Consider the following 17,423-nt stretch of genomic DNA (forward strand, 5'->3'; position numbering starts at 1 on the left):
GCTGTGATTATGGCCATTTAATTTTGCCATTCGGCAAGCGAATGTCTCTGCACAGAATAGCACATGTCAAATTTATAATCCCACTGCTTACTATCGATTTGTGCCGGCCAAGATTTATTTCTTTCTTTAAGCAAAGCGGATTGCAGTTAAATGACCTAGTTAGTTACTTTCGGCAAATGTGTGGACTAATTGAATCAATGGCGGTGGCAAAAGCACTTTGTCCGAAATTCAACTTTGATTGCGAAGGAGTTGATTAGCTTTATTAGGCTAGACAAGAAAGTGAAGTAGAAATGAAAGCGTAACCCCTCCTCCAATAGATAAAACATCGATACTATCGATAGTGCTAATTATATAAATTGTTCAAGGAGTCAGGACAAGGGAAAACTGGTCATTTGAGAGGCAAGTTGCAAGCAAGTTGAGAGAAATTTAATTGATGCCATTTATAACGCCAACCGCCCAAGGTTCAGCATTGTCCTGCTCAGCTTGGCATTCCCAATTAATTACACAATTTAGCCAAGAAGCGCTGCAAACTTGGCCGACAACTTTCTGCCAGGACGAGACGACGTGGGTGTAGACCCAGTTCCCGCCTGGAGGAGCCGGGCTTCCAGTTGCAGTTCCTCAAAGTCAGTTGCCTGCAACAGGTCAAAAGTTTCCATCCATCCGGCCGAGCGAAGTCCTAGTCCCAGTCTCGATTTTGGTCGGTGGTGGTGCAGAGTGGAAAGTTTTAATAAACTCACCAAAGACAATATTTTCCCTGTGTCCGTGGCGCTAACCGAAGGACGAGACCAGGACAATAATTTGATTTTGAGGCCAGCAGCGGCACAGCCTGAAAGCAATTTGTTGTGTCTTGAGGGGAAAACCATTTTTCGAAATCGAATGAGCCGGGGCGAACCGGTGAAAGGACACATATTGGACGCAGGACACCACCGAGATTAAGTCAGATGCAAACGTAATCCAAAGACAAGCGAGTTAACTGGTTTGACCCAATTTAATTAGACACCCGGCCCGAGGTGGCATTAGTATTAGTATTAGTGTTATGTAGTACAACCCCTAGTATTTGTCTTGTCCTCGCCACCAAAATTGAGCTATTCGGATGCCTGCCAGGATGTATGCCAAAAGCGAAGCTAATGGCGATGCCAGGACCTCGCATGTCTCGGCTTCTACATGGAGAAAAATGCGCCCAGCCTTGGTTAGCCAACATGCATTGGCATTCGAAAAATCTAATGCTGACTTAAAACATTTGCTAATAAGCCTATTGGATACCCAAATCTTTAGAGGATTAAACGCCACTCCATGTGCAGCTAATATCACTCTGTGTCCGAGTTACTTGGAGCAGTTGCCAGTGTGTGTGTGTGGTTTCCCTAAGTGTACGGACTAGTAAGCTGGCTTAGCACACCAGGCTGTGGACAGGGGGGACAGCAGGGGCCACTGGAACAGGCGGTATTTGAGGAGCCCAACACAGGAATACATCCACGGGAACACACGACATTATTGTTGCGAAAGACAGCAGTCGGGCGGCTGAGCAGGAGCCAACAATTAGTGTTGACAGACATTGCACTCTGCCAAAGTCCCCGGGGCAATTTGAAGGCTTGTTCTACACACACGCACACATGCACAGCTGTCAGTGGGTGTGCACACCCATACAGCCAAACACGCCCAATCCATGTACTCGCATATAATTTGAGTTCCCTCCGTGTCGTGTCAAACTGCTGCGAAATTTATGCTTAGTGCAAAGTGCCTACAGAGTGCCACGCAGAAAACGGGTTTTTCCCCCAAATAGCTCGGCTTGTATTACAGTGGGTATTACGACAAGTGCGACAGCTCACGGTGATTAAGTGGCCAGCGAAAATGATGAACAATTTTCCACAACCCTCCATCCCCCTTGCTGTATTGTAGAAACCATTATATGGTAATTTTGTTCTGTTTTTTCATCTTCTGTTCATCTTCTCCAACCGATCCTCTACGACGAGCAGCTTCGTCAAACCTTTTGAACTCACGGGAATTTGATTCATTGCATCCAATCTCAAGTTCCTCTCTATCTTCTTCACAGATTTGTCTTTTGGGGCCGCCTTGATCATCCTCTCCAACCGATCCTCTACGACTAGCAGTTTCGTCAGTCCACTCGAAATCACTGGAATCTGATTCAATGTATCCAATCTCAAGTTCCTCCCTATCTTCTTCACAGATTTGTCTTTCGGATGTAGACCTCGGGCCGCCTTGATCATCCTCTCCAACCGATCCTCTACGACCAGCAGCTTCGTCAAACCTTTTGAACTCACGGTAATTTGATTCATTGCAACCAATCTCAAGTTCCTCCCTAGCTTCTTCACAGCTTTGTCTTTTGGGGCCGCCTTGATCATCCTCTCCAACCGATCCTCTACGACTAGCAGTTTCGTCAGTCCACTCGAAATCACTGGAATCTGATTCAATGTATCCAATCTCAAGTTCCTCCCTATCTTCTTCACAGATTTGTCTTTCGGATGTAGACCTCGGGCCGCCTTGATCATCCTCTCCAACCGATCCTCTACGACCAGCAGCTTCGTCAAACCTTTTGAACTCACGGTAATTTGATTCATTGCAACCAATCTCAAGTTCCTCCCTAGCTTCTTCACAGCTTTGTCTTTTGGGGCCGCCTTGATCATCCTCTCCAACCGATCCTCTACGACTAGCAGTTTCGTCAGTCCACTCGAAATCACTGGAATCTGATTCAATGTATCCAATCTCAAGTTCCTCCCTATCTTCTTCACAGATTTGTCTTTCGGATGTAGACCTCGGGCCGCCTTGATCATCCTCTCCAACCGATCCTCTACGACCAGCAGCTTCGTCAAACCTTTTGAACTCACGGTAATTTGATTCATTGCAACCAATCTCAAGTTCCTCCCTAGCTTCTTCACAGCTTTGTCTTTTGGGGCCGCCTTGATCATCCTCTCCAACCGATCCTCTACGACTAGCAGTTTCGTCAAACCTTTTGAACTCACGGTAATTTGATTCATTGCAACCAATCTCAAGTTCCTCCCTAGCTTCTTCACAGCTTTGTCTTTTGGGGCCGCCTTGATCATCCTCTCCAACCGATCCTCTACGACTAGCAGTTTCGTCAGTCCACTCGAACTCACTGCAATCTGATTCAATGTATCCAATCTCAAGTTCCTCCCTATCTTCTTCACAGATTTGTCTTTCGGATGTAGACCTCGGGCCGCCTTGATCATCCTCTGCAAACCATACTCTACGACGAGCAGCTTCGTCATTCCACTCGAAATCACTGGACTCTGATTCAATGTATCCAATCGCAAGTTCCTTCCTAGTTTCTTCACGGCTTTGCCTTTTGGATGTAGCTGTCGGGCGGCCTTCATCATCCTCTGCAAACCATCCCCTACGACGAGCAGCTTCGTCAAACCTTTTGAACTCACGGGAATTTGATTCATCGCATCCATTCTCAAGTGCCTCCCTGACTTCTTCACGGATTTGCCTTTTGGATGCAGCTCTCGGACGGCCTTCATCATCCTTTACAAACCATCTTCTACGACGAGCCACTTCTTCATACCACTCTAACTCCTTTAAGTCCGCCCTTATCAACGACAGGCTATACATAATGTACGCTAAGATTATAGCCACGAGGCCTAGAATATAAAGAATTGTAAGAAGCATATTGAAAATTTTCAACTTTCTGATTTTCAGGAATATATTTAAAGTGCGTTTTAGAAGTAGCTTGACTGTAAGAAAACGAATGAAATGAGTAACTTTCTGTTGAAGTGACATCAAATGACAATTGAATTTAAATCAACAGCCTACTAAGAATAATAGATTTTATGAATACAGATATTTTTTGGTCAATTCGAGTTAGATAATAGCAACTCTTATTTAAAGTCAGTTAAGTGCATATCTGAAGCAATAATTAAGAGATTAAACAGCTTTCAATTTATAACCGCTTAAATGGATTAATTAAACTTGGCCAAGAAGTCAACATTATTAACATGTCCAAATTGCTGTATGCTCCAAAGGAGTCTGGCCAGCGAAATGTGGGTGGCGGTGTGTGGTGGTGGCTTTCGTGAGGAGGAGGTGGTGGTGGTGGAGGAGGCGGATCGGGTGGCCGGTGGTCGCCCCATCTTGCATATGCTAAACAATTTGGGGTTTTGGTGCAGCTGCTCGCAACGACCTCAGGGGCAGCCGCAGTCAAAATCCGCCCGGCCGCCACCCACTCATTACCACAAGCAGCTGCATGTGCAAGTATGTTTAATAAGGATGGAAATGGGGGTCAGAATGTGTGGGTGGATCGAGGGGGGGCTGTTGCTGGTGCTAGCTGGAGTTTCCGCCAAAAGGGCGGAGGGCAAATAATCCTTCACTCAAGCGATTGGCCAATTTGCGTGCATGTGTTTGTGTTTTGTGCTGCCTAACCCATGTTAATGAAGTGCTATGTGGTGAACCGAAGTGTTTTTCCAAATCCGCTAAGATTTGCTCTCCACTTTCTAATAGGGTTGTTCAAGCTGTCAGACTTTTGATATTGATATTGGGGATATATTAAATGATATCTCCATTTAGTTCTTGTTCAAAAACCTACTGCTCGAAGCTGTGTCAATTTAATATTGAAATTGAAATAGACAATGCGACAGGGGCACGAGTCTCTCTCTTGGAAAATTTACAAAACATGGTGCTTGCCTTGAAAACAAAGTGGCACAAAAATGACATTACACAAAAGAGGATTTATTTAGTTTATTTGCAGCATATCAGCAGCCATAACTGTCAAGTGAGTGTAGCTATTGTTTTTGTTTTTGTTGCTGGTGTAGGTGTTATTGCTGTTGTTGCTGTTGTAGCAAGGGGACATGACATGGTGGGCGGGGCATTTTGTACTAGGGGTGCAAGATCTAGAGCAGCCATCATCATCAATCATTTTGATTTGCGCTAAAAACTATGCTATGCTTTGTTACTACAATGCAATGCTGCAATGCATAAACTCAACAACAGTACAACAATTGTACAGCAACAGCCGCACAACTACACCAACACCACTAGCAAAAGAGCGTAGATGTGTGGGTAAATACATATACACGGACCGAAGACGATAAACTACAGTAGCAACAACAATAAGGGCAATTGCCAGACAGAATGACAACAACATTTCATGTCGACAAGTTGCGCTGGCATTTCACTCTCCCTTTTTTGTTTTGTGTTTTTTGTTTGCTACCCCTTTAGTTGGCAGTATTTTCTGGTACTTTTATTATATTTTTATTTATTTGGTTTTTGTTTCTTTTTTCTTTTTTTTTTGCATAATAATGTGGGGGCTGGCGAAGAAGCGGCACTCTATTCATGCATTAGGCGAACATTAATGGAGAACAAGTATTTTTACTGCTCGCTCGTAAAGCTGCTTGTCAAATATATTTTGTGCATATATCGTGGTAGACTGTAGTTTTCGCAGGTCCCCCCTCCCTATTTCGCAGTCATCCTTCAGCGAAGGGAAAACATATATATATATATGAGAGACATAATGAAATTTTAATTAAGCTCAAGCAGCAAGCAGAATTAAAAGACGAAATGTGCGCCTTTTAATTCAATTTATAATTACACTCGGCAGCCGGGTAGGTAGATCTTACAGCCACTCTCTCTCTTTCTCTCTTTCGCTCGCCATGTTCTCCTGTCTCTTTCTGTCGTCATCTCTTTCTCATCAAGTGTAGGCGTCTCTTTCGTCGCTTGCTCGCATTCGCATCGCTGCGAATCAATTAAAAAGACATTTGCGAAAATGTTGCCAAGGCAAATTGAAACTGAAACGACAACACGAATGCTTAAATGAGCGAATAAACGAAGATGCGACTGAGACGGCGCGAAAGAGACGGGTATTGCGGCGGTAGAAAGAGAGAGAGACATAGAAAGGTAGTGCGAATGCATAAATGAATGCCACATTGCACGAATGAATGATGATTGTCCCGCTGCTGATGACGATGATGATGGCGGTACAAGTGTGAATCCGACTGTGCGACTCAAGACGTTGTTCCCACTCCTCCATTTAAAGGATTTCGCCCAGGACCTCCCATTTGGCCAATCCCGCACCGTCTGTCATTAACGTTATTCAATAACCTTCATCTGGCCAGTTGGCCATAATGATTGTTGATTGTTTTTCATGCGATGCCAGAGCGCCTCGAAATTTGCAATTAATAATTGGCACAGCGAATGTGCGGATGCCTTGAAATTCGATCCCTTAAATAAGTTTTCAATACGAAAACATACTCGTACTATATGCGAAAATATAAATCTGCTCCAAAAGTTTGCCGTCTTGAAATTCAAATGCAGAGCCAAGCTTATTGCTTTAAAGATGGTGTGAAAATGTTATGGATGTGCAAGCATTGAGCTTGGAAGACCGTATAATCTAGTTATTGGACAAACTCCAGCATTGGCAAATACGTTCGGATGACAATTGTCGCATAGCTGCATCTGTCCCATATGCTGCATGTGTGCCATTTATGAACATAATCCCCTTTGCCACATCGTCCAACCCACTCGGCTCCCCCTGGCAAACAGACATAAATCAAAAACTCAACGAAAACCTTCAAACGTTCAATATGAGAATGCCTTGGATTGTGGCCCCCAGCCATTTCTCATTTCTCAAAGAGATCCAATCCATAGTCCCATTCGCAATTGCACTAATCTCATGCCATGCAGCTGTCCCCCCTTTTCGCTTTCGCTGCAAACTTTCTAATAATTTCTATTTGAAAGCCCGGCCAAAGTTGTGCGTGGTGTGCAAAACTGTCATAATTCATAAGTCGCCCGAAAACCCAACCCAAACCAAGCCCAACCAAACCCAACCAAACCCAACCAAACCCAACCAAACCAAACCCAACCGAAGCAGAAACTGAAGCTCAAGCTCCGGCTGAAACTGAAACTGAAGCCAACGGGAATGGGAATATCTGAATGGGTAGAGTGGAGCTCCTGCTGTCTGTGTATAATTACATGGTTCAACTGTCACGGCGGAAAACAAATAAATGAGTTTCGCTCGCAAAACTTTGTTCTTTGTGCAACTTCTGGCCATCGATCCGCAAATATGGGAGTAGCAACTGCAGTGACAACCCAAGCTCCACCATCGCCATCACCACCACCATCACCATCAGCAAATCGAACTGTCTGACCCACTCATCAATCAATCGATTGGGCGGCAAGCCATGTAAATTCTAAAGCGAATCAATATAAATGCCACCTGGCTGCTTGGCATTCAAAAATTAATTCAGATTGCAATTCCTTTGAATTATACGCATCAGCAAACTATGATTTCTCATGAAATATTAATGCCGGCATGCGACATTTGATATTTGGCGATGTGCGCTTTTGTTTTTGTGCCCCAATGCTAGACATTGAATTGCACACTTAGAAAAAATAGTTAGCCACATAAAGATATTTTACATAAAAATATTGGTTTTTGAAATTGCAAAACTTTACTAGTAATATGAATTTTGAATACTTTTCTGTTTAATTTGTAGATACTTAATGTTCTTAGCCCCGCCATTGGCCTTTTCTTGCAGTGTACCCAAAGGGCCGTGACCAACTTCGTTATCATTGTCAACATGCCGTTGAGTGCCGAGTCTCGAAACCCGAACACCCAACCCCGAACCCCAAGTTCCGTTTCCCGATTCTCGATTCCCCAATCTCGAAGTCCTTCGCCCTAGCCGCATAATCAGAGCAATTTCAAAGTTGCGTCTGTCAGAAAGGCAGAAAATGTGGCCTTCCATTCCATACTTGCCTCCATACTGATTTCTGCACCACCACTACTTCGGGGTGGCGGCATTTTTTTGGTGGCTTTTTTGTTGGCACTTCCTTTTTGACACCGGCGTTCCGCTACGTTTCACGGCTGCCATTTCACCTGGCTACCACGTCGCACGACCTCGTCGCCCATCGTGTCTATCAATGCCCGGGCGATTGTCCTCGCACAATCCGCTTGTCAGCCGGAAAATGTGAATTTATCACACGAGCACGTACGCATATTCCCCGTTGTCCTTTTTTGCCAGGAGCCATCCGGATGGGTGGCCACCCCCAGTCCGCCACCTCTCGGCGGCTCACATTCGTCCAGATTAGTTAATATTCGCATTTGAATATGAGCAGGCGCTTATCTGGACCGGAGCACGCGGACTTCCCCCCAACTGGATGTCGCTTGGCGCCGCTCTATGCGCTTCTCAAAAAGTCCAGCCAAGTGGGCGAAAATCGCAGCATGTCTTAATTGCATCCTGCTGCTGGCAAATTCACTTCTGCCACAATTAAGAGCCAATTTCAGAGCTAGCAGCCCCAAGGGGTTGCCTAATCAGCGCGACAGGAGGTTGTCGCGGTTGTCGGCCAATGTCGCCTGCACTCGCTTTTTCGGCATCGCATCTCTGCTTTGTTTCCGCCACGGCGCTACTTAAATGCCAGATTCCCGAGCTCAAAAAGGCCAAAATGGCGCCAGCTGCGTGGCTCTTTCTCTTAGCTGCTGCATCTGAAGGATAAAGGATAAAATGGGAATGGGAGAGTCAAATGTTCCAAGAACTTAGATAGAACTTGTTTCTATTAAAACATTAATTTTACGAAATGCGTATACCAAATTACAAACGAACAATTTATTTCAGTTGTTATCGATGTGCAGTGCCGTGGAGCTCATTGAAGAACTTCCTTCATAACTGTGATGAACAGCAGGGGATCATCATCGTCGGCAAAAGGATTTGGATTTGGATCACTTTGGCGATAAAAATGTGACGGCAAGTTCGGCGTTACTTTTCTGGTAGGTGTCTCCGGACTTTCGTCGAACTTTGATTTCTCTGGACACCCCATCTGGAACTGACTGCTTGGTACGGGCACCCAAACGTGACGGCGTGCCTGCAGGACATCCTGGCTGTGCATTCGATTCGCCCTGCAGATGCGTCCAATGCTGGTGTCGTACTTTAAAGCCAGACGAGTCATCGTGTCCTCGGCGGTGATCGAATGTCTTGTCCAGCACTCGGATCGCAATCGACTACAGCTGCAGATATTGGGACCCCGATCTTCCGCCAGGCTGGCCATAGCTTCGGTTTCTAGGGGGAAGGGAAAAAACGATAAGCAATTGTGTTTGTTTACCAATACGTAGGTTTTCATATTTGAGCACTATGGCAATGCCTACCAGCCTTCATTATATTGGCATACTCGGCTGGATATTCGCACCTCCTTTGATGCCGATCATCTGTGTCAACGAATGTCTGTCGGCGGGCGTCCGAATCGCGGTTTATGCAAATTACTTGCCATACATATCGCCGCCAGTGCGTCGTAATCAACTCATGGGCCATCGTTGCGTATACGTAATCAACTCAGCCGACGCGTCGTGTGTGAGCGCATAATACGCCCCGTTGGCAGGGAAAGAATGGGAAATGGACGGAAAAGGATGCTGCTCTCCGTCCGGGTCAGCCGCAAAGGTGTCGTCATCTTCGTCAGCATTGGGGTATTTTCGCTTTTATTTTCCCTTTTTTCCTTTTTTTTTGTTCTACTTAAGCCGCCTTGCTTATAATCCCTTCTGCGCCAGCCGTGTTTCACGCAATTCCTGCCGGGATAATGCCGTGTACTCGGCGAAAATTGGGAATAATTTACGGATTAGTCATGGACTTGGTTAATGCGCCCAGCGAATCGCTGCTGAGTGGACCACTGCAGAGTTGTTTACGCATGTTTGTTGCGGTGATTCTTGTATTTATTACAATGCACGGACTTTAACAGATGAAATTGAAAAGGAAAGCGATTGTATTTGAGGTGAAAACTGCTTGAAGTAACTATACCCTTCATATTCATGGCAGTCCCTGAAGAGAGTTAACTCATAAATTGGAGAAGAATACAGTCACCCCTGGTTGAATCTGTCCTCACTTCCGCATCCAATTGGATTTGTTTACGTTACTTTCCATTGGATGAGGCCCAATTTGATTTCGGCAAACAGCCTACGCAAAAAAAAGTAACCCCTTGTATTTTATATTATATATACACAATCCCCCGTGATTCCAGCCATATTCATTCGTTTGTCAATGGCTTCATTTGGCTGCCGTAAGATATGCGAAATTGATATGAATGACAAAATCGAGCGGGCAAGGGTAAGGATTCGCCCCCATTTGCTGGTTGGGCTTCCAAGTATCGGATTGCTTGCGTTTGGGGGTAATCTAGTGTGAAGTCGTTTGACTGCATGAATTTAATATGGGTTTAAACGAAGCTGGGTGTCATTTTTCCCATAATTGCAAGGAAAAACAAACAAAATATATTTGTTATTTAAAAGCTTTAAAATAGTTATGAAACATAATTGAGTTCAGAACTCAATTTGGATCCGATTAGCATTCGTTTAGAAATCAAATGAGCAACACCATTCAAAAAATCGAATCGTGAGCATGAATAAATCATTTAAAAATGTGGGAATAACAAATACCATTTTCCTGCCTACTCGAGAGAGAATAACCCATCCAAAACGAAGGCGAGCAATCTGGAAATGGCCGACGCCGCTGGAGTGCCGGACTCCAAGGGAGTCACTAATCGGAATCGCAGTGACCAGGAGGCCAAGATGGTGCGCTACGACTCCGATGGGCAGATTCCCAGGTGCCGAAAGACCCGATTCTTCGTCGTCCTGATGCTCTTCTCGGGAATGGCCAATGCCTATGTGATGCGCACAAATATGTCCGTGGCGATTGTGGCCATGGTCAACCACACGGCAATCTCGCATACCAAATCGCCGGCTCAATCGAAGGAACGGGATGGTGACTTCGAGTGGAGCTATAAGCTGCAGGGCTACATCCTCTCTAGCTTCTTCTACGGCTATGTCATAACCCAGATACCCTTTGGCCTGATGATCAAGTACTACGGCGCTCGGCATTTTCTCGGCTGGGGCATGATGATCAACTCGTTGGCCGCCTTCTTCATTCCGATCTCGGCGAGATCGGGTGGCGTCGTCGGTCTGTGTGTGGTGCGTTTCATCCAGGGCCTGGGCGAGGGACCCATAGTGCCCTGCTCCCACTCCCTGCTGGCCCAGTGGGTGCCTCCGGACGAGAGATCGCTGGCCGGAGCAGCGGTCTACGCGGGAGCCCAGTTCGGTACCATTGTATCGATGCCATTGAGTGGCCTTCTGGCCCACTACGGTTTCGATGGCGGCTGGCCATCGATCTTCTACGTCTTCGGCCTGGTCAGCACCATCTGGTGTGTAATCTTCATCTGCCTGGTGCAGGAGAGTCCGGCCGTGAGCACTCGCATCTCGGAGGCGGAGCGACGGCACATCATGGAGGCCATTTGGCAGGCGCAGCCGGAGGAAAGGGGCAGGATACCCTTTGTGGGCATTGCCAAATCGCCACCCTTCTATGCCATTCTGGTGGCCCATGCCGGGCACAATTATGGCTATGAAACGCTGATGACCATGCTGCCCACCTATATGTACAGAGTTCTCAATGTGAACATCCGCACAAACGGCATAATATCCTCGCTGCCCTACCTGGCCATGTGGATTCTGGCCATTGTGTTTGGCATCCTGGCGGATTGCCTCATCCGGCGGAACTGCTCCATCACCGTAGTCCGCAAGTTGATGAACAGCCTGGGCCAGTACGGACCCGCCCTGGCCCTAATCTCCGTGGGCTTTGTGCACCACAGCCTCTGGCTGACCAGCGTGATTTTCATCCTGGGCATGGGACTCAACGGTGCCATCTACTGCGGCTTCAAGATCAATCACCTCGACCTGTCGCCGCGCTTCGCCGGCCTGCTAATCTCCGTAACCAATTGCGTGGCCAACTTGGTGGGTCTGATGGCGCCCATGGTGGCCGGTCATGTGATCGACCCCAAGTCCAGCGTGGATAACTGGAGGATTGTGTTTAATATTGCTGCTGCTATTTTTATTTTCACCGCCAGTTTTTATAACGTATTTGCCAGCGGCAAGCCGCAATGGTAAACTCGTTAATAATAATATGAAGAAAACGAAGAGTTGCGCAAAAAGTCAGTTGTAATAATGGTAACTAACACAGACAATCTGTTGCGGAATGGCCGCCGACATAGAAACTGAAACTGAAACTAAAACCGAACGGCGGCCATCAGGACATCAATCAAATGGCCGCATGTCCTTTGGCCTGGTCGGGCCATTTAATTTCGCATTTGTGCCATTTATTTTATGGCACATTTCTGGGCCTAATTAGCAGGGATCGGATGGCCACTTGTCCTCGTCATGGTTTTGGCCAAACATTCGCCGGCAACCGAAAATTGTCAGGCCATCAACAGGGCGTTTGTAAATTAACAATGATTTATTCGAACTTGTCGTCTGCCAGCGCAACTCGTACATTTTCGCCTCGTGTTTGGCAGGAACATCGAATGGCTTACTTAAAATCCATTTTCAAATGTTACTAATTTATTGCAGATACATTTTCCTATAATTCTTTGTGCTTCTGATCGACATAGAGATAAACGTGTTTGCCCTTTGACCTAGCCGTCGTTGTTAAAGGGATTTAAGCGGATTCAAACGAGATTATGTGCGCATCACCTTCGATTTCCGTGGACCTTTTTAAACTGGCCCAGTTAATCTGTGACTCGTAATCCATTAAGCTTTTCAATTTCGCCCCCTGGCAGCATGCTACCCTTGCCCAAATCAGGTTAAACACGGGCGCTGATGTCTCCATCATCCGTTGGTTAAATGGGGATGAGGAGCCGCCAAGGAGGAGGAGGAGGCTGGGGCCAAAGCCTTCCAGCAAGTTTAAGCAGCTTAAGTTTCATTGCAACAATAATTTGCGTGCGATAGCAGCAGCTAGAGCTATACGGGTGCACACATACATATGTACATATGTGTGCGTCCAGGCCCACAGATACTCACCGGCACGCCCACAGACACCTGGCCACAGAATGTTCGCCACTCTTGTAATAACCAGCGAGCACACAGGCACAAGGACACCGAGTGGGTGGGTATGTGGGCGGCTGGGCGTTCGAACGGGTGCGATTCCAGCTCCTGACTGCTGCCAAAGTTGGCCAGAATGTTAACTTGTCTGCACGTTTCGTTTTGTCGCCAGTGAAGCGACTAGATAGGGCGGGACATGTAATTGGGTTTTCACTTGATTCAACATGCGCCAAAATGTCAAAGTGCACCGCAAGTTTCCTCGTCTATTTCCCAGCTGCAGCTCCTGTTCCTTTTTTTTTTGCCGCTCCCCCGATTTCTATTCGGATTTGGATTTTGGATACCGACTCCAACTGCGATTCGGATTCGGATTTCGACTCGGATGCACCCACGATTCAGGTGACGGTGAAAACTGGCAACACAGCATAAAGCTAAGGCTAAAGCCCAGGAATTGTCAACTCGGACGACTTATGTTCGCTGGGAGAAATCGAAACCCATGGGAAAGGTTACCAATGTGCCTATAGTTCAGTAAAATTTATTCAATATAATTTCGTGATACAAATCATTTTGGAACTGAAATCACATATTTTATGTGAGTATTTTTGAGCAGTTATTAAATATTGAGGGTCTACTGTAACCGGAAATCCGTTGCGCTGTTGTTCAGCTGTGCAAATCCCCGGCCGCGGATTGAATGTTTTCATTATTTGGCTTTCACATAAATATACATATATGTACATATATGCCAATGCATATCGCATATCGGTATAAACATGTCTATATCCCCAGCTGAATGGCGACTGTAATCGGTTTTTGGCATTTGCTTTGCTGAACGCCATTATTTTTGGTGCAACAATGCGCTAATTAGGCGTCGATTCCCAAATACCGTCGCTAATTCCATGCCCCTCGGCATATTGGTAGAACCGCCGAATGCAACGCAAGCCGGAGCTTAAAAAAGATTCATTTGGCTAATTAAATGTCATAATTCCAGCATTTTGTAAGCGGCCTTTGGCCAGTTTGCAGTGCGTTTGCCGCACGCTAATTCCAAACTAGCAAAAGTAATAGTAATAGTAATAGTAATAGTAATAGTAGTAATAGTAGTGCATACCTGGTGGCTAAGCCTCTGAAAATGTCCATCGCTTTTTGTATTTGCCTTTGTATTTTTTGAGTGCACACTCACTTCCGAGCAATTTGAACGGCATTCATATCAGAAACAGAACCCTGCGAAGAACCAGCTTTTATGCGAATCCGATGTTTATGCTTCGATATTGAAAAGTTACGATAATGTGACTGGGCTACCATGACTTCGATTCCTGTCTTCGATTTGTGGCTCTCGAGTGCAGCCAGCTCAAGTGGGCTGAGTGGGCTAAGTGGGCGTGGCCGCACCCTGGTCTCAGATTCAGATGCTGCTCGTTATGACTGCAGAGAGGGAAAAAGGTGAATATTTGTGCGTATTTGAAAAAAAAACATATTTCCAGAAGAGCCTTTTGAGCTCATTGAGAGTCAAGACTACTGGTTGTATAATATATATAATACCCATTCAATCGTATTGTTTTCATTCGCCTGACCACAGTTTTTCTCGCAGTCTGCAGCTCTTGTGTGTCTGTGCTTTTGACAAATAAGCAATTTATAAATCATTTTTATTTCCATTCTTGGAGCACTCCACTTGCATATTTAGTCCCTCCCCCACATGTCCAGAGTTCGTTTATTGATTCTACCATTTTGTTTGTCTTACTTATATATGGTTTAGTCGGAATTTTTCCTATGCTCCTTGTTTGAAAACCAAAAAATAGGGCATGGCGGGAAAAAACCAAAACGAAACACTCAACTCGCGACCCAAATACCTATCCGTATGGTAGATACACATATATAGTTTTGGGTGTTTTATTTAAATGCCCGGGCGAAATGGGATATGGGATAACAATGTGGCGAGGCCAATGGTCAATTGCCCGGCCAAATCATCCATAAAAAATTACCATTTTCCATGCCGAAGAGCTAGTAAGTCCCACTAACTAACCCCGAAAAAAACGCATCGCTTGGCATGGCAACCGCAGACTTTGAACTTCCAGCCTCGAAGCCGTGTAACCAGAGGCAATAGCTTAGCCAATGATTTGGTTAATGGCTTAGGCGTGGGGTGGGTGAGGTGCAGCGGGGGTCAGAGGGTAACTGGAAGCTGAAAGCCGCAATTTGCAGTAGTTCTCCAATGCGAAACCAAACGACTCCCCGCTGTCCAATTTCAGTTGCGCGTGACAGATGTCAATGCTTGCCGCATAAATGGATGCATTCAGCAGGTGAAACACATAAATATGGCCACTGCTGCCATCTCAGCAGGGCAATGCAAATATGAAAATGTATATATGCGGTATAACATGTATTTAATAAATAAATTCAAGGAGTTATGTGCTAGTTTCGATTTCGTTTAGGCATTAAATATTTTACCAATGGATTTACGCAATAAAGAGCTGACTGTATGCAGCGAAATGGAATTGAAACGAGACAAGTGCGCCGAAATGCCGAAAAATTGTATAAAATTGTTGCAAAGACTAACATTATTTTATTGCAAATGGCTATAGATAGCGTAGAGTGAAAAATGGCAAATGCAATGCATTTTTGGGGGAAATTCGAATTTAAAGGCGGCCCTCGCTCGCTATTTTCTCATTTTCTGGGAAATCTCGTTAGTGAAAATGATACTCAACCGCAGGCGAGTGCACACACACACACACACACACACACGCATACAGATGCAAATGCGGGGGAATCGTGGATGTGACGGCTGCCACTGAAAATGCAACAACTGCGCCACCGGAAGTGCACTTATGCCGCGCACTTCTATTTCCGCTGCTGTTTCAGTTCGCAGTTTGCCGTTTGGCGATAAAGATTGATGGCAGCCGGAGGTCAAAGTTCACCCACAGAACTCGCCCCCAAAACCGAATGCCAAACTACCGATCGCCAACTAGCAACTACCCCCTAATTTGCCCATAATTCGTTTCAATCGATAGATCAACAATTGCTAATTCTTCGCGTCTCGCCTGCAGCTGCACTATTTGCCAATTAAATGCTAATAAAACCTTGCTTGATGATTAGTTACTCGGCAACAACAATCGCTGATTTTGCTGGCCAGTTGTGATGCGATATACAGTTCCATTAAATGCCATGATTGATGGCACGGCTTATTTATAGGCTGGTTAATTGAAAGTGTGCCAGTTCCAATTGAATAAGCGTGTAATGCACTTGATTGATTGCCCAACTCACTGTTGACCCAAATCTGTATCGCAATTAACTGCGCATTCCCGGGGTCTAAATTCAAATTATTGGTTATTTAATTTCGCTACATTTTTGTGCATTTTACATACTGCTTTAACGCAACTACAAGTCTGATTCTAGGAGTAGTGTTATGAAATGTTTCCACTTCTTAAACTTGTTTGGCTCGATTAAGATTCCAGTCGGAGTTCCGCTGAGCCATTCGATTGATGGATTGATAAACCAAACGATTGACAGTTGGCCATTCAGCCAGCCAGCGAAGCGGAGTTTGTCATTCGGTTTTCCATCGAATGCCGACACGTTGCCAACACATTTGCCAAGCCTGATGGGTGAGAAGTGGGTGATGTACGATGGCGCAGGGTGGGAAAATGCTGGAAAATGCCACGTGTCTAGCGATGTGTCGCCATGCGATTTGAAAATATTTGCCAGCGTCGAGGCGAAAATTGTAAATAATAATAAACGGTTTATAGGCGCGGCGTTGACAACGATATCCCGATGATGGCAACAATGAGAACTAAACTGACACACACACACGCATACTGTGCATGTGCGACTTGAGAGTCATCAGCACCACCCATGGACACACCCACAGCCCACCACCACCCACTTCGAAGAAAGGCACGGAAGGACAACAAAAGCCAAAGCCGCACATGGTTGTTGTTGCCTTAAGTAATCCGATTTAAAATGCACCAAATACATAATACACCCGCACAATCGCATTCGCATACGATCACGTCGACTTTCCGTATCCCCCGCTCCATTCCTTACCCCACTGGCTTTCCCACACGGTTAAAAAATTAATCATAAGCGGAAGCGACCATATATTTAGTGTTTTAAAATGTAAACCACCTTTTGTCACCTTTGTTGATAGTTTCAAAAGGTAGCGAACGAAGAGGTGGTGAAGGTGAATGTTTTGGATCATTGGAACATTTCTAGAGCCATGTACGTATATGGAATAGAAGATCTACTAATTTTTTATGGTGCATCGCCTTACTTAACACCCACGCCCATTCTCCTCACGTTTATCCCTTCAGAGCTCGCATTTGTCCTCAGTGCTGGTGGTGTTGTTAGTGTTGGATAACGTCAAACTACATATCGTACTTATAGTATATAGCCGGGCTTTTGGTCCTCCTTATCCCTACATCCCCTGAAAAACACCCTCCCCCCGCCCGCCGATCCATGCCCCCCTTTTTCGAAGGCAATGTGGGTTTTGTATTTTGCGCATTACTTGCTTATTTTTTACGGTCCCGTGTGCATGTGAATGTGCGAGTATTTGTGTGTGTGTGAGCTCTCTTCTTCGTTTCCCCGCTTTTTTTTTTTTTTTTTTTTTTTGCCCGTGTATCTGTGTGGGTGTGTGTGA

The 17,423-nt window shown here is 45.5% G+C and overlaps 3 protein-coding genes across 3 annotated transcripts; 1 reads left to right on the top strand and 2 right to left on the bottom strand.

The window, feature by feature from the left end:
* Positions 1–1,434: 1,434 nt before the first annotated feature.
* LOC117147870 (axoneme-associated protein mst101(2)) lies at positions 1,435–3,879 on the bottom strand. The gene has a single exon (XM_033314948.1). It carries the CDS (start codon positions 3,754–3,756, stop codon positions 1,903–1,905), a length of 1,854 nt encoding a protein of 617 aa, XP_033170839.1. The 5' UTR covers positions 3,757–3,879; the 3' UTR covers positions 1,435–1,902.
* Positions 3,880–8,545: 4,666 nt separating this feature from the next.
* On the bottom strand, positions 8,546–9,148 carry LOC117147815. The gene is made up of 2 exons (XM_033314868.1): positions 9,104–9,148; positions 8,546–9,017 (listed from the first exon to the last, which is right to left on the bottom strand). Exons 1-2 carry the CDS (start codon positions 9,111–9,113, stop codon positions 8,605–8,607), a joined length of 423 nt encoding a protein of 140 aa, XP_033170759.1. The 5' UTR covers positions 9,114–9,148; the 3' UTR covers positions 8,546–8,604.
* A 1,270-nt stretch (positions 9,149–10,418) lies between these two features.
* On the top strand, positions 10,419–11,883 carry LOC117147689 (putative inorganic phosphate cotransporter). Its single transcript, XM_033314675.1, has one exon. It carries the CDS (start codon positions 10,439–10,441, stop codon positions 11,876–11,878), a length of 1,440 nt encoding a protein of 479 aa, XP_033170566.1. The 5' UTR covers positions 10,419–10,438; the 3' UTR covers positions 11,879–11,883.
* The last annotated feature ends 5,540 nt before the right edge of the window (positions 11,884–17,423 follow it).

Source organism: Drosophila mauritiana, chromosome X, assembly GCF_004382145.1.
Source record: "Drosophila mauritiana strain mau12 chromosome X, ASM438214v1, whole genome shotgun sequence".
Lineage (NCBI taxonomy): Eukaryota > Metazoa > Arthropoda > Insecta > Diptera > Drosophilidae > Drosophila > Drosophila mauritiana.